This window comes from Piliocolobus tephrosceles, chromosome 5 (genome assembly GCF_002776525.5).
Source record: "Piliocolobus tephrosceles isolate RC106 chromosome 5, ASM277652v3, whole genome shotgun sequence".
In the NCBI taxonomy this organism is placed as follows: domain Eukaryota; kingdom Metazoa; phylum Chordata; class Mammalia; order Primates; family Cercopithecidae; genus Piliocolobus; species Piliocolobus tephrosceles.
The window spans coordinates 17648607-17671134 of NC_045438.1; the positions used below are offsets into that span (position 1 = coordinate 17648607).

Below are 22528 nucleotides of genomic sequence, written 5' to 3' on the forward strand. Positions count from 1 at the left end.
CATCTGCCACCACATAGAGAATGGGAAACTGTAATCAGATTCAAGTTGGATTTTTTTAAAAACCCTAACTTAACTGTATAATGTGAAATAAGAAGTCAGGACTATGCTCTTAGAATATTTTCAGTCATTTGGTCAGACCTCTCCGGAGCAGCTCCTAGTCAACAGCTCCATCCCTCCCCTGCAAGTTGCTTCCTCACAGGATCAGCCCATTCCTGTGGGACTGCAATCTCAACAGCTTTCTCGGGAAAGCAGCACAATTCTTACATCACCACAGGAATCCCCTGTGCAACTTTTTACAGATGGAGAAAGAGAAGCCCAGAACACTCATGTGACTGGCCTGAGTCTCAGTGACTGAGGGGCATTTCTATTAATAACACTTGCCCATAAGAGAAAGAATGCATTCTGCGTAGCTGGACTGTCGATGCTTTCCAGAAAACACTGGCCTTCCAGCTCTGCATTTCCTCCAGCCATCTTCACAGTTTTCAAGGAGTTCCATTTTCACCTATAATTGTCTTTTCATATACACTATTCTGCAGTTTCCTACGGAATGCAGCAAGATATTTAATCATACTCATTTAACAAATATTTAAATCATTTATTGCCATTAAGTTACAGCATCTCAATATACACACTGCATGGAAATACACAGATAACATTTTTAAACAGTGGGGACAAGATTTTAGGTACATGGCCAGCTGTTGGTTGTCTTGTGGTCATTAAAGACAATGTCAAGAATTAGGAGTACTTAAGTGCTGGTAGTTACAAATTTTGTTCTCTTCAGTTTTTCATTAAGTAAATTCTAATAGATAATATACATATTACTGCAGAAAAAACCATCATCAGAAATTATTAATTGCATATTTTGAGCTACTCTTTATGGAAAGAAGTAAAATATTTAGTACTTGTAAGGCAGCAGAGAGTTGGTTTAGAGACTCTCAGCTATGTCTATAAAAATAGAATGGTTAGTAAAAATAGCAGTGTATTTTCCTTAGTGAGGCTATTTATAATGAAATCTGTGACTCAGCAGCAGCTGGCAATGCTGTCCCTTCAAGACCTTGTTCTTCATTTTCCATTGTTATGCAGATGCCTTTTTAGTCATCCTGGAAAGAAACAAAAAGAAAAATTCAGTGAGAAACAAAATTTCAATGCCAATCACAAGGGCTTTGGATGGCTTTAAAAAGACACTTTTACATAACAAGTATTTCAACTTGCAACTTAAAAAACAGTAATATAGGCTGGGTATCCCTCATCTGAAATGCTTAGGCCCAGACATGTTTCAGATTTTTTCAGATTTTGGAATAACTGGATTATACCAGTTGCGCATCCCTAAACTGAAAATCCAAAATCTGAAATGCTCCAATGAGCACTTCCTTTGAGTGTCATGTTGGCACTCCAAAAGTTTCATATTTTGGAGCATTTCAGATTTCTGGATTTGGGATGCTCAGCCTGTATCCTACTTCATGTTAACTTGCATGTTTTATTAAGTGGTTTCCCCAACTGCTAAAGCACATCTATACACACTCCAGTCCCCAAGTAGTCCCTCAGACAAGAGTTTAGTTTCATTCCCCCCAATTCCTCAAATTCCTGAAAAGAAAGTAGCTAAATTGAAATCTGCTTACTTGTATTTGATAAGCCGCCCTCCCTGGATGAGCTGGGCTACTTCATTTGTTACGTGGCATGCAAACAGAAGCCAGTTCCGAGGCTGTACCTTGTAGGCAAATCTCATGAATGCCAAAGAATAGCAACAGAGGGCTGCCAAAAATAGCAGAGCAAAGATAATCAATAACTTAGAAAACTGAGAGTTGATAGGACCACAAAGATGAACAGTTCCATTGCCTTGATCAGAAAAGAACCTCTTCTGCGAAAGCCTTTGACAGATAAAAGTTGTTACTTCAATGCCTGTATGAATAGGAAGCTCATAAAAAATTTTACTGTACTGCTATGCATTTTTGTTAATTATTTAAACATTTAAGGAACATATTTCAGAGCAAGAGTAGGCTGAAATTCATGCTAGCCACTTCTTTTTTATCTCCTAGAGTTGCTTATAATCCATTCATTATCTGAAAGAATTATTTATTCCCTCCACAACAGTTTTATGTTCAAATATCAGGGTTTCAAGTAAGTTTAATAACACTTTCCCCCCAAAAAGTTCACAATATAAATCATTAGAGTGACTATTAGAATGATTCAGATGACACATTCTTCAGATGGTTGTGCTAAATCTGAAAGGCAAATAAGATGTTACTACTTCCTAGATAAATATTTCTAATTAATCTTGTTTCTTACTCACATGGAGAAGTAACACTCTTCCATGCCATCACATTCTGTATGTGACTTTCTGATAGTGACTATAACATCTGGTGCTACAATCTTGAAATGCAAGCAGGAGGCCGGGCGCGGTGGCTCAAGCCTGTAATCCCAGAACTTTTGGAGGCCGAGACGGGCGGATCACGAGGTCAGGAGATCGAGACCATCCTGGCTAACATGGTGAAACCCCGTCTCTACTAAAAATACAAAAAACTAGCCGGGCGAGGTGGCGGGCGCCTGTAGTCCCAGCTACTCGGGAGGCTGAGGCAGGAGAATGGCGTAAACCCAGGAGGCGGAGCTTGCAGTGAGCTGAGATCCGGCCACTGCACTCCAGCCTGGGCGACAGAGCGAGACTCCGTCTCACAAAAAAAAAAAAAAAAAAAAAAAAAGAAATGCAAGCAGGAGCTCTACTATGTTGAAAGTCCTCCCAATTATCCAAATCTGCATTCTTACCGAATGTCATCCGCCCACTGATAATCTCTGGAGACTTTTTCATGTCATTGATGGCAGCAATGGGAAGACCCCAGTTGGCCACTGGGCCCCAGAAGTGCTACAAAAAATGAGAGGAAAAAAATGAAGAGAGGAAAAAGTTAAGACAGAACTATAAATAGCTGAAATTTTCCTTACTTTAAATAACCATGTGAAACTCCTGAACACAAATCTTCGTTTCCATTTTGCAGGTTTACTGGGTTAATTGATGGTTAACATTCAGGTATTGGATTGTCCAAGTGTTCTCATAGGAATCAGCAGTTCTTACAGGTGAGCCCAGAGCTAGAAAGGGTTTGGCAGCTTCCCAAGGTCCCTACTGGTTTCCACACTACAACCAAGTCGTCTCTGATTGTCCCATTTAGAAAATTTAAAAATAAGATTAACTTCTTACACAATTCATTGTTGCTATAATTCAAACCCTGTTAGAACTATTCTCCATAATTTTTATGTTTAAATCTATCCAGACTCCTTTTCCCAAATTGTCATTAGGATATTTGTTAGTAATTCTTTTTTTTTTTTTGAGACGGAGTCTCGCTCTGTCGCCCAGGCTGGAGTGCAGTGGCCGGATCTCAGCTCACTGCAAACCCCGCCTCCCGGGTTTATGCCATTCTCCTGCCTCAGCTTCCCGAGTAGCTGGGACTACAGGCGCCCGCCACCTCGCCCGGCTCGTTTTTTGTATTTTTTAGTGGAGACGGGGTTTCACTGTGTTAGCCAGGATGGTCTCGATCTCCTGACCTCATGATCCGCCCGTCTCGGCCTCCCAAAGTGCTGGGATTACAGGCTTGAGCCACCGCGCCCGGCCAATAATTCTTAAAATGCAGACCGTAAATTGGGTACTTTTCTGAAGAAAGAAGCTTAATAAGGGAATAAATTGTTTTTCAGCTTATATGAGCTATTCTAAGTTAAAAGAACTTGGAAATCAATACCCAGGACCCCAGACACTAAGAAATTAAGATTGGAAAGTACTTTTGACATAATAGCAAAAACTTACATTAATATTAAAGAAATGAACCAATAGTTTCTCATTCTACAACTACACTCATTCAAGGATACCAAAGTGAAGTTGTCTGTGTTTGACAGCAGCCACAATCAATTTAATTTTAGAGGCTGAAATAAAATACGGCTTGTGGCTTTTGTTCATTAAATGAAAAATTGTTTCATTAATTTAGAATTTGGAAATAATATTTCCAAATCTGAAAGAAACCACATCTTGTTGGCTAAACACCCCTTTTAGTTATCCCAACACTAAAGAGTAAAAACAGTCTTTGCTTGACTTCTGCCTATCATAACGTTTAGGTTAAATTCAGACTGTTAAATACATTTCTAGACTTTGCTTCTATTATTGACGAGGGGTTAAAATACAAAAATTCCCTAAAAAGTGGTAAACCAAGGGAAATATAAGAAAAATAAATGGGAATTAGATTTGGCATAATAGAGTATTTTAAAATGTTTACTTAACATGTAAGCCACAAGGTCATTGAAATAACTATAAAAGGTCAAAGTTCCCATATAGCCATCACGATAAGTATTTCAGGGTTTAACATGTGAGTTATAAACTCTGTAAATTAGGCACAGTTGGTTTAAAGAATCTTGAGATTCTGGGCTGGCTAATTAGTCCTCTTGCGTTCAGACTAGATATTATCTAAGATACTCACTATTGCAAATTTCACTTAATTTCTTACATTTAGATGAGGTGGCTAGTGGCTCGCAAATTGGACAGCACGACTTTAGAGGAAATATTTCTTTGAAAATGACAAGTTGGGTCGGGTGCAGTGGCTCACACCTGTAATCCCAGCACTTTGGGAGGCCAAGGCGGGTGGATCATGAGGTCAGGAGTTCAAGACTAGCCTGGCCAACATGATAAAACCCTGTGTCTACTAAAAATACAAAAATTAGCCGGGTGTTGTAGCAGGTGCCTTAATCCCAGCTACTTGGGAGCCTGAGGCAGAGAACTGCTTGAACCTGGGAGGTGGAGGTTGCAGTGAGCCGAGATTGTACCACCGCATTCCAGCCTGGGCAACAGAGTGAGACTGTCCAAAAAAAAAAAAATGACAAGATGACAAGTTGGAGAGAAGTGCACTCCTGCAGAATTCTATTAACAATGACTTTTAATTTCTTATATTTAGATGAGATATGGCCAGTTTTCTTTTTTCCTTATTCCCCAGACTCTTTTAAGGGAGAGTATCTATCTCCCCCTTACCTACTTCTTTTCCTACCTGTCCTGTTATTGGGTGCCACTTCATTTTTCAACTCTCTATTATTCCATAGTGACCTTCCTTTTCTTCCTTTTTTGACCAGGCCTTTCTCCACTTGGTCTATTTTCATCTCCTTTTCCATTTACTCTCTTTCCATTCCTCTGCACTATATGGTGGTGTTGCTGTCTACTTTATCATGCATGAACCCAGGGCTGTGACAAAGCCTGAAGAGTTATTCTAAGAGGGGCATATAAACCAGTTTCTCTACCACCGGTTGTGAATGTGTCTTCTTTTATAGGTGGGGGTAAAGCAGAAATGGACAATGGAATAAATCTAAACCTAAAGTAGCCCTGGGAGATTCCTGGCTAAGTGATGGTATTAAAAGTTTAAGTATGGGCTGGGCGTGGTGGCTGACACCTGTAATCCCAGTACTTTGGAAGGCCGAGGCAGGCAGATCATGAGGTCAAGAGTTCGAGATCAGCCTGAACAACATGGTGAAACCCCATCTCTACTAAAAATACAAAAATTAGCTGGGTGTGGTGGCTCACACCTGTAATCCCAGCTACTTGTGAGGCTGAGACAGGAGAATCACTTGAACCCATGAGGCAGAGGTTGCAGAGGTTGCAGCCAAGATCGTGCCACTGCACTCTAGCCTGGGCTGAGCAGAGCAAGACTCCATCTCAAAAAATAAAAATAAAAAAATAAAATAAGAAGTTTAAGTGTGATGAGTGTTAGGTTATAGGAAACAGAGTTCTGCAAGTTAAGAACTATACATATACTTATGACTGTAAGTGTTGAGCTATACTGAAAACATATTTCTTAAGAAGAACATAAAAGGTAAAGATAATTTTAACACTAGTTTGCTAAAATATCTAACCTTAGAAAGTTTATAATGCATCTTTTCTATCTAGTACATGATTCTAGTTCTCTCTTCCCTTTTTTAGAATATGATTGATTTATGCTCTGTCAGATATTCAGCAATTTTGAGAAAAATAAGGAATTTTATTAAAATTCAAAAAGAAATTAACATATGTTGGATTAAACATTTTACTTCATTATAATTCTTAATCGTGCTGAAAAGAAAGTTCCAACAGAATTGTACACCACCACTTCCTGCGTGAAATCAAGCCATGGAAATGAACTCTACCTTACAGGAAAAAATCATCCCACCTTTCTTTTCCTGCTTTCTCTTTTTCTTTCTCTGTTTCCTTTCATCATTGCCAGGCTCCACTGTGACTGTTATCAATGAAGTAATTATATGCTTGTTTCTAAAAACAGGAGTAGGGAGCAGCCCCAGGAGCATGGCTCTCACAGAGCTCATGTCTAGGCTCCCTAGGACAGGCCAGGGTGCAGTAGGCAACCTTCGCAACCTGCCAGCCATGGCGGCTAGAGAGGCTCTCACAAGCAAAGGACACTAAGTCTGCTGTCCATAACTCTGTTAATGCAGAAAGTCTGCAAAAGCCTGAAATGGATGGAAATAATTTTCTTACCGTACTATTTTGTGAAGAGTCACCGAAGTTCAGACAGGAGAGACATGGAAAAAAAAAACATCAAATGATTTTGGTCTTATTAGGTTACTGCAACCTCACACCTGTATTCAAATTTCAGTAACAGGACTACAATGTTAACAGAGTACATTCTTTCATTATTTTTAAAAGATCAAGTAATATCATTTCTAATAAGAACTTTGACTTAATGAAATTAGATCTTAATTTTTATGGAAAGTAAGTGCAATCCTTAGAGCAGAACTATCCAGTAGAAATATAATGCAAGGCACAAATACAAGCCACATATGTAATTTAAAACTTCTAGAAGCCACATTAAGAAAAGTAAAAAGAAGGCCATGCACAGTGGCTTGTGCCTGTAATCCCAGCACTTTGGGAGGCTAAGGCAGGAGGATTGCTTGAGGCCAGGAGTTCACTATTAATCTGGGCAACATAGTGAGACCCCATCTATACACAAATATATTTTAAAAATTAGCTGGGTATGGGTGGTTTGTGCCTCCAGAGGATTGTTTGAGCCCAGGAGTTCAAGTCTGCAGTGAGGTATGATCACACCACTGTATTCCAGCCTGGGCAACAGAGCAAGACCCCGTCTGGAAAAAAAAAGAAAAAAAAAAAAGAAAAGTAGAAAAGTAAAAAGAAACCACAGAAATTACTTGTATTAATAGTTTATTTAATCTACATGTATGCAAAAACAACATTTTAATTTCAAAATGTAATCAATAAAAACTATTCATTAGAACGTTTACATGCTTTTTCATACAATTCTTTGAACTCTAGTGTGTATTTTACACTTACAGTACATCTCAGCTTGAACTAGTCACATTTCAAGTGCTCAGTAGCCACCTGTGGCTAGTGGCTCTCAAATTGGACAGCACAGCTTTCGAGGAAATATTTCCTTAAAAGTGCCAAGTTGGAGAGAAGCATACTGCTGCAGAATTCTATTAACAATGAAACTTTCCCTTCTGCTTACTAACACATTGCATCAGAATGTGAACCCCTGGAGGGATGTATTTTTGTTACTACTGGACTACTTAAAGTAGTGCCTGGCATTTACATTAGAATTTAAAAAAATATCTGTTGAATGAATGAATAGTTAAAATGTCAATGCTGTTTTCCAGAATGTTAAAAATACACCAAAAACTTATATTGAGTTACTTTTATTTCTGAAATAGCAATTTCTCTTGCCAGGATATACCTGAGCTCTTCTCTTAGGGCAAAATCTCAAAGTTGAGCTACTGAAAGAGTTATTGAAATAAAATAATAAAATTGAGCAGTACAGCAGGGGGAAAAATGAAATAAAATCCTTTATAAACACACTCAAGTCCAAAGAATTCTACTAGTTGTTTTGTTTTAGAGAGCACAGAGATTATACTTCGTAACATGAAAATAATTGTTGATGGTGCCAATAATACAGTAGTCCCCCTTATCCTCAGAGGATGCATTCTAAGACCTCCAGTGGATGCCTGAAACCGTGGATAATATGGAACCCTATATATACTATGTCTTTCTCCTATACATACATACCTATTAAAATGTTTAATTTATAAATTAGGCAGAGATTGACAACAATTGCTAATAATAAAATAGAACAATTATAACAATAAACTGATATAAAAATTTTGAGAATGTGGTCGCTCTCTCTTTCACAATATTGTAATATTTTCTTGGACCACAACTGGCCTTGAGTGACTGAAACTACAGAAGGCAAAACTGCAGATGAGAGGGTCCTACTATGTGCTTCAGATAGGTTATATTATGAAATGTATATCATTCATATAAAATTATATATACAAATGTAATTATCCAAATTATATTTCACACCAATTGCAAACTGAACACAATGCTTTATAGCAGGGAGATTGATAACCTTACTGGATCAGACAGCACAATCTAGCTAGAACAGTCAGTCACCTACAGCATTGCTCTCCTTAAAATACCTTTGTCAGTATCTGAACACTGGCCCTTCAGGTAACTATGAATAACCAAGGGCACATTTTTTCCCTATAAAAATATTTTAAAGGATGTAGTACTTACAATGTAAAGTTTCAGCTTGGACATGACTTAGTTTTTCCTTTAGGACTCTCTCCTTAAATCATACAACAGCTCAATTATACCCTATTTTACAACAGAAGACCTTACTATAGATTACAAATGTATGAGAATAAGGGAGAATTACCTTCTGCCTTCATACCCTGCTCAATTCAAAAGTCCTACATGAATATAATCACATTAATTACTGTAAAACAATCTGAGAGTAAAGTCAGTTTAAATATGTCTGTTAAATACAAAACACTACAACTCATCATCCCTCAATTCTAAGTCAGGACTTTCTAGAATGCATGAATCAACGACTCAATCAAAATATCTGAAAAGCATATTTGTACAGAACCAACTTAGAAAAAAAAATGCTTCTAAATATGTATTATTACCTGTTTCAAAAAAAAGGATAAATTTATAAGCCACATATAAACTGCAATTTGGGGACAGTAATGCAAAACCATTTAGAAAATATTCTTTTCTCTTTATTTGATATGCTGCCTGTATTTCAGTAAAAAAGCAAACAAACACAAAACTCATAGACTTTCTTGGGTTCACTTATGATTTTGAATTCTCATGGAGGAGAAACTATATTTCCAGTTAAAAATTAAGTATTCCATTTTTTAAAAAAATAAACTTTACTTTTCAGAGAAGTTTTAGGTTCACGGTAAAATTGAACCCAAGTACCTCCCATATGTACCCAGTCCCAAAACATGCACGCACTCCCCCATTATCTACATCCGCCGCCATGGTGTATTTATCACAATCACGAAACTTACATTGACACAGGATTGTTACCCAAAGTCCATATCTACATTAGGGTTCACTGTTAGTGCTGTAAATCCTGTGGATTCGGACATATAATACCATGCATCCATCATTACAGTGTCTTACAGTAGTTTCACTCTCTAAAAGTCCTCTGTGCTCCACCTAAACCCTCACAACCACTGATCTTTCGACTGTCTCCGTAATTTTGCCTTTTCCAGAACATCATGTAGTTGGAATCAGGTAGTATGCAGCCTTTTCAGACTGGCTTCTTTCATGCAGTAATATGTATTTAAGTTTCCCTCATGTCTTTTTTCATGGTTTCATAGCTCATGTTTTAGTGCTGAATAATATTCCATTGTCTGGATGTACCACAATTTATTTTGCCATTCACCTACCAAAGGACATCTTGTTTGCTTCCAAGTTTCAGCAATTATGAATAAAACCTCTATAAAAATCCACATGCAGGTTTCTGTGTGGACCTAAGTGTTCAACTCCTAGGGGTAAATACCAAGGAATATGTAAGAAACTGCCAAACTTTTCCAAAGTGGCTGTATGATTTTGCATTCCCACCAGCAACGAATGAGAGTTCCTGTTGATTCACATCCTCGTCAGCATTTGCTTTTGTCAGCGTTCTGCCTTTTGGCCTTTCTAACAGATATTTAGTGGTATCTCGTTTTAATTTGCATTTCCCTGATGACATATGATGTAGAACAGTGGTGTCCAATCTTTTCGCAGAGCATATTTTCATATGCTTATTTGCCATCTGAACATGGTGAGGTATCTGTTTAGGTCTTCAGCCCATTTTTAATTGAGTTCCTTTCTTATTATTGAGTTTTGTTTTTGTGGTTTTTGTTGGCTTGTTTTGAGAGGGAGTCTTGCTCTGTTGCCCAGGATGGAGTGCAGTGGCATGATCTTGGCTGACTGCAATCTCCACCTCCCTGGTTCAAGTGATTCTCCTGCCTCAGCCTCCCAAGTAGCTGGGATTACAGGCACCCGTCACGACACCTGGCTAATTTCTGTATTTTAGTAGAGAATTAGGTAGAGGTTTCACCATGTTGGCTAGGCTGGTCTCAAACTCTTGACCTCAAGTGATCTGCCTGCTTTGGCCTCCCAAAGTGCTGGGATTACAGGCGTGAGCCACCACACCTGGCCTTATCGTTAAGTTTTAAGAGTTCTTTGTATATTTTGGAAAAAGTCCTTTATCAGTTATGTCCTCTGCAAATATTTTCTCCTATCTTTTCATTCTCTTGACAGCATCTTTTACAGAGCAAAACTTTTTAATTTTTACGAAGTCCAGCTTATCAATTATTTCTGGGATCATGCCTTTGATCTTGTATCAGAAAAACTGATCATCAAACCCAAGGTAATTTAGATTTTCTCCTAAATTATCTGCTAGGAGTTTTATAGTTTGTGATGTACATTTAGGTCTGTGATCCTTTTTGAGTGAATTTTTGTAAATAGTATAAGGTCTGTGTCTACAATCGTTTCTTCTTACTATTTTTTTTTGCAATTGCATGTCCAGTTGTTCCAGCACTATTTGTTGAAAAGGCTGTCTTTACTACATTGTTTTGCCTTTGCTCCTTTGTCAAAATTCAGTTGATTTTGTTTATGTAGGTCTACTTCTGGGCACTTCATTCTGTTCCATTGATTGATCTGTCTATTCCTTTGCCCATACCACAGTCTGGATTACTGTGGCTCTACAGTAAGTTTTAAAGTTAGGTAATGTCAGTCCTCCAACTTTGTTCTTCTCCTCCAATACTGTGTTGGCTATTTTCAGGTTTACCGCCCTGTCCATTTAAACTCCAAAATCTGTGTGTTGATATCCACAGAATAACGTGCTGGGACTTTAACTTTTACCTATTTACTTAAAAAATGTACTTTATGGCTTCTCTTTGGCATATTCAAAGTAGTCTTGTACATCACTAGTCTTGTACTTTGGGGCCATCATTAAATAAAATAAGGGTTACTTGAACAGAAGCACTGCAATACCACAACAGTCTGACAACTGACATGGCTAAGTGACTAGGTGGCATGACTAAGTGACTAACAAGTAGGTAGCATCTACAGCATACAGATGGTGGACGAAGGAATGGTTCATGTTTCAAGAAGGATAAAGTGGGATGGCATGAGATTTCATCACGCTACTCAGAATGACACAAAATTTACAATTTATGAATTGGTTGTTCCTGGAACTTTCCACTTAGTATTTTCAGACCTTAGTTGGCCACAAGCAACTGAAACTGCAGAAAGCAAACTCTGGATAAGGTGGGTGGAGAGCTACTGTATTTCCTTTCTTCTGCTTATTTTCATTCTAATTTGTTTTTTTTTTTTTTTTTTTTTTTTTAGTTTTGTAAGGTGGAGGCTTAGATGATTGATTTTAGAACCTTCTTGTTTTCTAATATATGCATCCAATGCTATAATTTCTCTCTAATCACTGCTTTAACTGTATCCCACAAATTCTGATAAGTTGTGTTTGCACTTTTATTTAGTTCAAAATATTAAAAAATTTATCTTGACATTTCTTTGACCCAGAGTTATTTAGAAGTGTGCTGTTTAATCTCCAAATATCCAGGATTTTCCAGCTATCTTTCTGTTAGTGACTTCTAGTTTAATTCCAAAGCACACACCATATGATTTCTAGTCTTTTAAATTGGTTAAGATGTGTTCTATTCTCCAGAATATAATTTATCTTGGTGAGTGTTCCATGTGAACTTGAGAAGAATGTGTATTCTGCTGCTGTTACATGTAGCAGTCTACTGATGTTCATCATATCCAGTTGTTCATTGTTTTGTTGAGTTAAATTATGTCCGTACTGATTTTCTGCCTGCTGGGTCTATTTATGATGGAGGGGTGAAATCTCCAATTATATTAGTGGATTCATCATTTTTTCTTGGAATTCTGTCAGTTTTTGCCTCATGTGTTTTAATGCTCTAATGGTGCATACACATTAAAGATTGTTACCTGTATTAGGGCTCTCCACAGAGACAGAACTAATAGAAGATGTAGAAGATGTATAGCTATAGATGCATATACACATACATGTGTATATATGTATAATTTTTAATGGAAATTGGCTTATGCTGTTATAGAAGTAATAAGTCTCATAAGCTGGAGAATCAGTAAAGCCAGTGCTGTAACTCAGTCCGAGTCTAAAGGCCTGAGAACTAGGGGAGCCGATGTTGTAACTCAATCCGAGGCTAAAGGCCCTGAGAACTTGAAGGGCCACTGGTGTAAATCCTAGAGTTCAAAAGCCCAATAACCTAGTGTTCTGACGTCTGATGGCAGAAGAAAATGAATGTCCAAGCTCCAGAAGAGAAAGCAAATTGTCTGTTCTCTACCTTTCTGTTACTGGGGCCCTCAACAGATTGAATGATGCCCACTTACATGGGTGAGGGCACATCTTCTTTACTCAGTCTACTGATTCAAATGCCAATCTCTTCCAGAAACACCTGCATAAACATGCCCAGAAATAATGTTTTACCATCTATCTGGGTATCTGTTAACCCAGTAAAGTTGACATCTAAAATTAACCATTGCATATGTCTTTTTGGAGAATTGATCCCATTATCATATGTAATGTTTCTCTTTATCCCTGGTAATTTTCCTTGCTCTGAACTATGCTCCATCTATAGCTACCAATGCCTTTTCTTGATTAATGTTAACATGGTACACCTATCTCTAGATGTGTATTTACACTTAAAGTGGGTTTCTTGTAGACAATGTATATTGAGTCTTATTTTTTGATCCACTCGTACAATATGTCTTTTAATTGGTACTTTTAGTCTACTGATATTGAAAGGATTATTGATATAGTTTTATTACTATTTACCATATTTGTTACTGCTTTTCTATTTGTTGTCCTTGTTCTTCTTTTTTTGCCTTCTATTCTTTTTCTGCCTTTTATGGTTTTAAATGAGCATTTTGTATGATTCCATTTTCCCTTCTTTCCAAAAATAACAATTATTATTATTATTTATTTAATTAATTTATTTTTTGAGACAGTCTCGCTCTGTTGGCCAGGCTGAAGTGCAGTGGCACCATCTTGGCTCACTGCAATCTCCGTCTCCCAGGCTCAAGCAATTCTCCGGCCTCAGCCTCCCAAGTAGCTGGAATTACAGGCATGTGCCACCACAGCCAGCTAATTTTTATATTTTCAGTAGAGATGGGGTTTCACCATGTTGGCCAGGCTGGTCTCGAATTCCAGACCTCAGGTAATCCACCTGCCTCGGCCAGTTATAATTATTTTTTAAAATTTTTCGCTGGGTGCGGTGGATTTTAAGGACTCCCCAGCCTTGTGGAACTGTAAGCCCATTAAACCTCTTTTTCTTCCAAGTCTTGGGTATGTCTTTATAAGCAGTGTGAAAAGGGACTAAAACAGGTGGGTCTCCTGTTTCCTGTGCAGCCCTGCACTGTAGCCTCTCCAACAGGCTCTGGGGCAGCCCCAGGGTAGGTAGACTGGGTGGGGCTGCTGTGGCCCTTCACTTCGGCAGGACATCAGAGGATTTGAACACCAGCTTCCCATCACGGGTCTTGATCTTCTTTACAGCCACAGCCCTGAAGGAGCTGGTACAGCTGAAGGAGCTGGCTCCAGCCCCTGCCAGAACCAAAGCTGGAGCCCAGGCCATAGGTGAGGCCAGGGCTTGTTAAGTCCCTGTAGGCGAAGCTCAGCTCGTCTGCATAGCCACTGGTGGTCTTCATATGGATACTCATGTTCTGCATCCCAGACTCCAGCCAGCTCTCCTTACCCTCCAGCAGCTTCCTGTAGGTGGCAATCTCGATGTCCAGGGCAAGCTTGACATTCATCAGCTCCTGGTACTCATGCAGAGGCCACACATGTCCTTCTTGGTCTGCTGTAGGGCAGCCTCCAGCTCAGAAAGCTTGGCATTGGCATCCTTAATGGTCAGCTCCCAGTGCGGCTTGGCATCTGAGATGGTGGCCTCCAGGGAAGCCCTCTGGCCTTTAAGGCCCTCAATCTCAGCCTGGAGCCAGCTGATGTTCCGGTTCATCTTGGAGATCTCAGTCTTTGTACAACGCAGGTCATCCCCATGATTCCAGGCCAGCGTCTGCAGCTTCTCATACTTGATCTGGTACATGCTCTCAGCCTTGGCCCGGCTGCGGTTAGCCGTCTCCTCATACCGGGCCTTGACCTCAGCAATGATGCTGACCATGTCCAGGGAGCAGCTGTTGTCCAAGGACAGCACCACTGATGTGCACAAGGTCGGGAACTGCAGCTCCCGGATCTCCTCTTCACAAAGCTGCCTAAGGAAGTTGATCTCATCAGTCAGCCCTTCCAGGTGAGACTCCACCTCTACCTTGTTCACATAAGCTTCATCCACATCCTTCTTGATGAGAACAAATTCATTCTCCAGCTCTGTACGGTTATTGATCTCATTTTTGTACTTGTTCTTGAAGTTCTCTACCATCTCCTGCGTGTTGCCAAGCTCTGCCTCCAGCTTCAGCTTCTCCTGGCCCAGAGTGTCCAGCTGCCACAGAAGGCTGTTGAAGTCACTCTCGAACATGTTGTCCATGTTGCTCTGAGCCGTCTTCTGCTGCTGCAGGAGGCTCCACTTGGTTCCCAGCATCTTGTTCTGCTGCTCCATGAACTGCACCTTGTCGATGAAGGAGGCAAAGTTGTTGTTGAGGGTCTAAATCTGCTCCTTCTTCTGGGTGCACATGGCCTGAATGTTGGGGTCCACTTCCAGCTTAAGGTGGCTCAGCAGGTTCTGGTTAACTGTGATGACTGTGATGCCTCCCCTACTCCTGGCCCCACCATAGCCTCTAGCCAGACCCATGCCAGCGCCCCAGACACCCTGGAAGCTGCTGCTGCTGCCCACTAGGGAGACAATCAAGGAGCTGATACAGGCCCTGGGCCTGCTCATGTAGGAGCAACTGCTGAAGGCCCGGGGGCCAGAGGTGAATACCCTGTAGGGCTGCTAGGTCACCCTGATGGACACGGTGGAGGCAGAAGTGGAGGCAGGCAGGCTGAACCAGGAGGAGATTTGAAAAGGAGCAGAGGAGCTTTTAGGTCAGTCTCTAATTTTTCCACAATTACGGTAATGTTAGCTTTCTCTGAAAGTACTGAGAGGAATTTAGGTAATTTATAACTTACTTATGTAGTACTAAAAGGATCCAACTGACAGCCTAGCATAGTATATTTCTAACATTATTCAAAGTAAAATGGGATAAAATTTTGAGATACTCTAGATCATAATTCTACAGTTTGCTGAAATTTATTCTTACCAAATTTTGTCTAGTTTTCTAGTTCAAAATTAAAATGAGGGAGGGTTTTAACAATTAGAATTTGTGATATTCAGCTATATTTAGCGAGCCAAAAGTCAGCTGAATGACAGTAAAGACCTTTGTGACTGGACTATCCAGGTATTAAGAGACTCTTATGGCCAGTCCTGCTTCGACATTTACAGCTTCATTCAATTTCTGAAAGTCAGTTATATGGCAGGGAAGTGCTCAAAGAGTCCAAGGACCGGGTGTGAAAAGCAGTTTGGCAGAGAAAAGGGAGACATATGCAGGAAAACACGGAGCACAAAAATATCTAAAACCTTTTTTTCAAAACCGTTTCTACGCATTATTATTTTCCTCTAAATCCCAAGTTGACATTTCTGTTTTAGCTTCACAAGTTTGGTATCCAGAGGTTCTGAAATTATCTGTTTGGTTCAGATATCAGCCTTCTCATGTGGCAAATGAAGCACTGGAATGTCTAAGGCCCGTTCCGACTCTAAAATTCCACAAGTTTGGGAAAGATTCCCTTTTATTCTACTGCAACTTCTCACCTGGGTAGTAAGTATAAATTCTGAAAGCTTTCCTGGAGACTCAGAAGTTAAAATTAATTTAGAATACCTCATTAACTTCAGAATATTCAATGCAAACATCCCACTAACTTCAGATTCATAAGCATGCTAAGTGATTAACTGATTTTAAAGCACTCTATGATCTAGGTTCTTCTTAAGGAAACATCCTCTGCACACATATACAAATACATATGTGTATGTGTGTGTGTGTGTGTGTGTATCCATTCACCTTTACTGTAATATACACAACTTGAGAAGAGGAATCAGTCTCTAGAATAAAGCTGCACAGACCTTGATTGAGTTAATCATTAAAATATATGTCCTACCTCAAAACTTTTTTGCTTATTCTAATTTATTCTTCTTAACCAGAAATCTAGGAAGGAGAATGAGGGAAGAGGAAAAGCAAAGAAAAGCTCTCTTTCTTTATTCTGTCAATAAGAAAGGTGAGGGAATCGTTTCTTAAGAAAAAGGTATTGGAATAGAGACCCAGGAAGTTCTTGATTCAAGATACTAACCAAGGTAAGTAAGAAGAGATAGAAGAAAGTACCAAAAAGAGAGTACCAGAAATCCTGGGGATTAAACATGCAATATTAGTTACAATAAAAAATAAATTCAACACTTACTTTTGTCAAGCACTATACTATATCATTAAACAGCTACCAAAGCACAAAAGCTAAACAATTTGCCCAAGCTCACAAAGCTGGAAAGCAAGAGTTTGGCTTCAAATCCATCATTCAAACTCATCACCTAGGTTTAACAGTACTATTATCACAACTAACAATTTCCAATAATTATTTAATATTATTTAATACTGAGATGCTATTTAAGCGTTCTGTTATCCCAGTAATGCCTTTTCCAGCTGTTTTTTCACACCAGGCCCAATCAAAGTCCACACATTGCCTTTGGTTCTTAGGTGTCCTAAGTGAGAGCCAGTTTCATAAACTCTTTCAGTTAAAAAAAAAAAAAAAATCATCATTTAAAATACATGTGGATGGGTTGGGCATAGTGGTTCATGCCTATAATCCCAGAGCTTTGGGAAGCCAAGATGGGAGGACTGCTTGAGGCTGGGAGTTCAAGAACAGCCTGGACAACATAGCAAGATCCTATCTCTACAAAAAAACAAAACCCAAAAAACTAACCAGGTATGATTGTGCACACCTGTAGCCCTAGCTACTTGGGAGGCTGAGGCAGGAGGCTCACTTAAGCCCAGGAGTGGGTGGTTACAGTGAGCTATGATCATGCCATTGCACTCCAGCCTGGGTGACAGAGTAACACCCTGTCTCTAAATAAATAAATACACTTGGAAATTCAGTTTAGTAAGAATGTTCAACTTGATTCATAAAACATGATTGAAATAAATTTATAATCTGTGTAAAATATGATTTTAAATTTATGCCGAAAAACTCAATTTTTAAAATTCTAGAACAGCTTTAGTTGAGAAAACCTCTAGACCCCTTCAGTAGGCTACAAAAAGAATGCAGAGCATGCAAAGTATGTACCAAAGGCAACTGATGAAGTAAAAAGAGGAAGGGATAGAACTTTGTTTCTGATTAGAAGAAGAGAGATATAATTACATTTTCTGCTTTATATTTTATTCTTCTTTGCTAAAGAAAAGCCCGGCTGTAAGCAAAAAGATTGGAAGAACAAATAGGAAGTACTTTCCTCTGATACGTTCTAGGAAGAAAGGTTTCTCTTTCTAGGAGGAAACACTAAAATAAAAAGCTTCTGGTCAGAGTTTTGATACCTGACCTCAAAGTGGCCCTCAATCACTATTTGGCAGACCTATCATGAATTCCCACTGCTGCCAAGAATGGCAGGGAAAACAGGTCAGCTGAATGTTTCACATCACGTGTTCACCTTTCAAAAATAATTTCAGTTCAAGATCATACAGCTTTATAGCTCACACAAGATTTTAACTTTCTAAATAACTATACACTTTAAAAAGTGTTTTTGCTTTCAAAAACAGAAGGATATAATAAAATGTAGAGTGATTTGGAGTTTCCTGTAATTTTCACATCCCTTATCCAATTTAATTTTCTTGATAACCCAAAAAGAGCATTATTATTAAACCCATTTGACGGGCAAATAAAGTCTGCTGGGATCAACTTGCTGGGGATCCTGGACTGTGAGTCATTCTTCTGAATCCTAGTCTGGTGCTCTACCAGGCAACACTGTTCTGAGTAATGCAATTCTCTTCTTTTCCTTATTTAGTCAAAGTGTAATTGAATTAAATACTTGAGAAAGTATAAAAATTTAAAGCTACATAAAATTAATTTTAGAAAAGAAGGTTAGATGATATACTGAAGTATCCTTTTGAAAAGCCTGGCTCTTGGAAACCCATCTAGTAGAAGAAAATATAACACTTAGAAAAGCAGAGCTCTCTTCCTTGAAAATACCTTTAACAAATTCTTCCTATGTAATAAAACTGTTAGGGCCGGGCATGGTGGCTCACACCTGTTAACCCCAGCACTTTGGGAGGCCGAGGTGGGCGGATCACCTGAGATCGGGAGTTCGAGACCAGCCTGACCAACATGGAGAAACCCCGTCTCTACTAAAAATACAAAATTAGCCGGGCATGGTGGCGCATGCTTGTAATCCCAGCAACTTGGGGCTAAGGCAGGAAAATAACTTGAACCCAGGAGGCGGCGGTTTGGATGAGCCAAAATAGCACCACTGCACTCCAGCCCAGGCATCAAGAGTGAAACTCCGTCTCAAAAAAAAAAGAAAAAAGAAAAGAAAACTGTTAGGTAATTATCAGCATAATTTTTATATAGCTAGGTGTCAAAACTGTATTTTTAATTTTACCATACAATGTTATCTTTAGCTGTACCGATTAGGAAGGTTCATTATACAAGACATTAGTAAAAAGCTAAAATTCAAAGCTGTAAAGAAACTTAACTGCAAGGATTAAGAGCATATCCTCAGATTGGTACTTTGTTCACATTTTTACTACCATGAATCTGATAAATTGCTGTGCTCCACAGTACTAAATATCCATCTTAATTAATCATAGTTCGATTTAAGCATAGAAATGTCTTTTTATGAAAGTCAGAAGTGAAGCTTCCATTTACAATTTTACCATACGGCAGACTGAATTATTTTTCCTACCCTAGTGCTCTATAAAAGTGGAAGTAAAAAGTATTAGCAATAAAATTCAGGATTTAAAACTTATTTATTGCTAAAATCAAGTTGCCTTCATACTATACCTTTTGGACGGTTATAACAGGATTTATTTCTCCTCAGCTTTCACCTCTTTACCTCTTGACCACACTATTAACTACTGAAAAAAAAAAAAACCGCAGCTGTACACTTACCTTGGTTTTAAAATCATTCACTGAAAAACTAAAATTATACTCCTAAATAACCTAAAACTGCTTCAAAGTTATACTCAATATTTTGAAATGAAAACAAGCGCCTCAAGATTACAAGTGCAAATAAATTATAGACGTATTTTCAGGCTTTCCAACCGCGAATGCTCCTTGTTTCTAATTGGAAAGGAGGAGTGAACATAAAATAGAACAAGGAGAAAAAAGTACGTCCTTAGAGACACATCACTTTACTTTGGATGACAGAAATTCGTATATAAAAACATCTTAAATTGTACTTCCTCCCAAGCTTAAAGTCCTTATAATGAGAAAACCGAAAGGCGAACCCAAGGCCAGCACATTTTATTTCCGCTGTCCCAGAAGCTGGCTAGGTGCACCCGAAGCTCCGCTCCAACAGCGCCGCGCTGCGCTCTCAGCAGCGCCTCCCGCTGGCGTCTCCCCAACCCACGCCCAGGTCGCGGCCTCTAGCACACCTGGACCGACGCAGGTGACCGGCGACCCACTCCGAGGATCTGGTAGAAACCGGCCAGGAGACCACTCCCGCTCGGAGGAGCGAGCCACTGTCACCTGGCCTGGAGGGACGTTCCCCACTGCCAACTAAGCGAGAGGAACGAGCCTCTGTCCCCCCGGCCGGGAGAGGCGTCTCCACGGTCACCCTGCCCTGAGGGGCGCCCACTGGCACCCGTGCCGGGAGAGGCGTCCCCACTGTCACCATGTCCTGAGGGGCGCCCACTGTCACTTTCGTCCCTCCCGGTCCCCACTGCCACTCTGACCGGGAAGGGCGTCCACTGTTATCCCTACCAGGAGAGGCGTCCCCGTTGTCATCTTGGCCAAGAGGGACGCCCACCGTCACCCGCTCCCTGAAGGGCACCCAATGTCACCCCTGCTTTGAGGGGCGCCCACTGTCACCCTGCCGGGAGAGGACACCCACTGTCACCCCCACCCACTGTCAACGGCTCTCTACGCCGTCCGCTTCGGGGCGTGGGGGTCCGGGAGGGATCTGGGTGGGGGACCCCTGAGAAGCGCACCCTCTCGCCTGGGCCCGGGCCCACCCGCTGCCCGGGGCCACCGCGTCTTCGCGGCCGCCCTCGTCGCGGACTGCACGGGTCGCAGCCTCCTGGGCGCCCCTCCGGGTTGCGGGGTCCGACCTGCGGCGCTCGTCACCTCATGAGGTAGTCCCGGAAATCCTTGCTTCGGACATAGTCCGCCGCTTTCCGCACCAGCGCACCAGCCATGGCTGTGCCGACACCAGACCCCGAGAGGACACTGCCGCTGCTGCTGCTTCCCAGAGCCAATGACACCCAGGCCCACCCCGCGGCGGCCGACGGCGAGCTAGCCCTGGGGCTCGCCTCACGACACCGCGCCACGCCTTACGGCCGCGCCGCGCAGCCCGGCTCTCGGCCAATGACAGGGCGCAGGGCCGGAGATGGTGGCGCGGACTGGCTGGCTCGTGGCGCACACCTCCTTCCCGCCCTCTGTGGCGCACGGGGGCGGGGCCAGCTGCCGTAAAGCGGCTGGGGGCAGGGCGGGGGCTGACAGGCGGTTGCTAGGCTCCAGCGGCTCCCGGCCCGCGGGGGCTTGGAGGTGACATCTCTCTGTCCCGCAGGGCTGTGGGCGCCCTGCCGAGCGTCGCGCGGTCTTGGGGCGCCCTGCAGTGGGGCCCCTGCGGCGCAGCGCGCGGTGGGACTGGCCGGGTTCCCCCGGCGCCCAGGGCCTGTGTCTGCGCCGATTCCTGGCAAGGGCACCTTGGCCCGGCGGCCCGCGGCCCCCGCGTTTCCTGCATCCTCGTGGGCAGACCCGGCCCGCCAGCTGGGCCACCTGCGGTTTCCGGTTACTGGGGACTGCACAGAGCCCCGTGCCAGCGACCGCAGCCGGGGCCCTGGCTTCTCCCGAGCACTTTCCCCGTGACCGGTCTCTCCAGGGTGGCTGACGGCACCCAGGGCTGGCGCTCCTCACCAGCGCGCCGCAGCTACGGGCTCAGGAGGGAGCCGCAGCGTTGGAGGAGGAAAGCATTTAAGAATAGCACAAAGCCTTAGGCTCGAGGAAGCGTGACTGCTTATGTGTTGAAAATAAAGGTTCTATAAGTCCCACCGCGGGTGCATATTGAAAAGAAAGGGCCCATTGGCACGCGACCCTCGCGTAGGTATTGATTTGCACCACCTGTCTTAATTTAATGTAACAATTTAGGAGAGCTAAGTAATTAAACATGAGGCCAAAGTACATAAGAAAGCGGCAGCCCTTTATCGCAAATATGCACACACTCTCCAGGCGAGGTTCCCTGGTCCTCAGGTGTGGGGGCGGGGGTGGGGTGGGGGGTGGGCCAGAGACGTCCCGCAGGCGCCCTCGGGGTGATATTCCCTGGTCCACCAATGCGGGGGCCGAAGAAGTCAGGCCGGCTCCTGCGCAGCTGACTTTAATGCATTGGTACTGGAAGGGGGCGGGCAGTGGGCGGATTAAGGGCGCGTGGGGTGGGCGTTCCGTAGGTGCGGCCAGGTAAATCTCGGTCTCTGGCGCATGCTCGGTTGATCTGCATCTTCCTGGGCGCGGGCTGCATTTTTCCGCGCCCGGGTAAGTTGGTGATGAAGAACCCAGAAACAACAGGTACTGCTCCATCTTGTTCACCTTCCTCCATATTGTCCCTTCTCCCTCACCCAAACAGGTATATAAGCCGCAGCACGACTTTGGGATCACCAAGGCAGAGAAAGGAACACATTGAAGGCTTTTGCTTACCTTTCCAGGTTGTTTCGTTTCGTTATGTTTCTAATGTGGATGATCATTTAAAATGCCTCTGGTGGCCGGGCGCGGTGACTGACCCCTGTAATCATAGCACTTTGGACCCTGAGGCAGGTGGATCACTTGAAGTCAGGAGTTTGAGACCAGCCTGGCCAACATAGTGAAACCTCGTCTCCACTAAAAATACGAAAATTAGCCAGGCGTGGTGATGCGCGCCTGTAATCCCAGCTACTAGAGAGGCTGAGGCGCAAGAATCGGTTGAACCTGGGAGGTGGAGGTTGTAGTGAACCGAGATTGTGCCCTTGCACTCCAGCCTGGATAACAGAGGGAAATCCTATCTCTAAAATAAAAAAGAAATAAAA

General features: G+C 41.9%; 1 protein-coding gene and 1 pseudogene across 5 annotated transcripts; both read right to left on the bottom strand.

Moving 5' to 3' along the window:
- Window positions 1-574: 574 nt before the first annotated feature.
- MPC1 (mitochondrial pyruvate carrier 1) lies at window positions 575-20806 on the bottom strand. Of its 4 annotated transcripts, XM_023223593.2 has the most exons (6): window positions 20598-20736; window positions 19314-19387; window positions 6482-6485; window positions 2761-2857; window positions 1620-1752; window positions 575-1100 (listed from the first exon to the last, which is right to left on the bottom strand). In XM_023223593.2, exons 4-6 carry the CDS (start codon window positions 2801-2803, stop codon window positions 1076-1078), a joined length of 201 nt encoding a protein of 66 aa, XP_023079361.1. In that variant the 5' UTR covers window positions 2804-2857; window positions 6482-6485; window positions 19314-19387; window positions 20598-20736; the 3' UTR covers window positions 575-1075. The 4 variants fall into 4 exon arrangements, with proteins under 4 accessions (XP_023079361.1, XP_023079360.1, XP_023079362.1 ...); XM_023223592.2 differs by lacking the exon at window positions 19314-19387 and having other exon boundaries at window positions 20598-20806; XM_023223594.1 differs by lacking the exons at window positions 19314-19387; window positions 20598-20736 and adding an exon at window positions 20462-20480.
- LOC111550274 lies at window positions 13441-17127 on the bottom strand (annotated as a pseudogene). The gene has a single exon (XR_002733986.1). The product of XR_002733986.1 is annotated as a keratin, type II cytoskeletal 8 pseudogene (transcript).
- Window positions 20807-22528: the final 1722 nt, after the last annotated feature.

Bases quoted from the DNA above. Each gene is read 5' to 3' on its own strand.
- MPC1 (XM_023223592.2), bottom strand. From the start codon at position 20,668: ATGGCTGGTGCGCTGGTGCGGAAAGCGGCGGACTATGTCCGAAGCAAG. The intron at 1,753-2,760 runs GTAAGAATGCAG...TATTTTTGGCAG, and splicing joins CAGTGGGCGGATGACATTCG to CCCTCTGTTGCTATTCTTTG. The intron at 1,101-1,619 runs GTAAGCAGATTT...GTTTCTTTCCAG, and splicing joins GGGCGGCTTATCAAATACAA to GATGACTAAAAAGGCATCTG.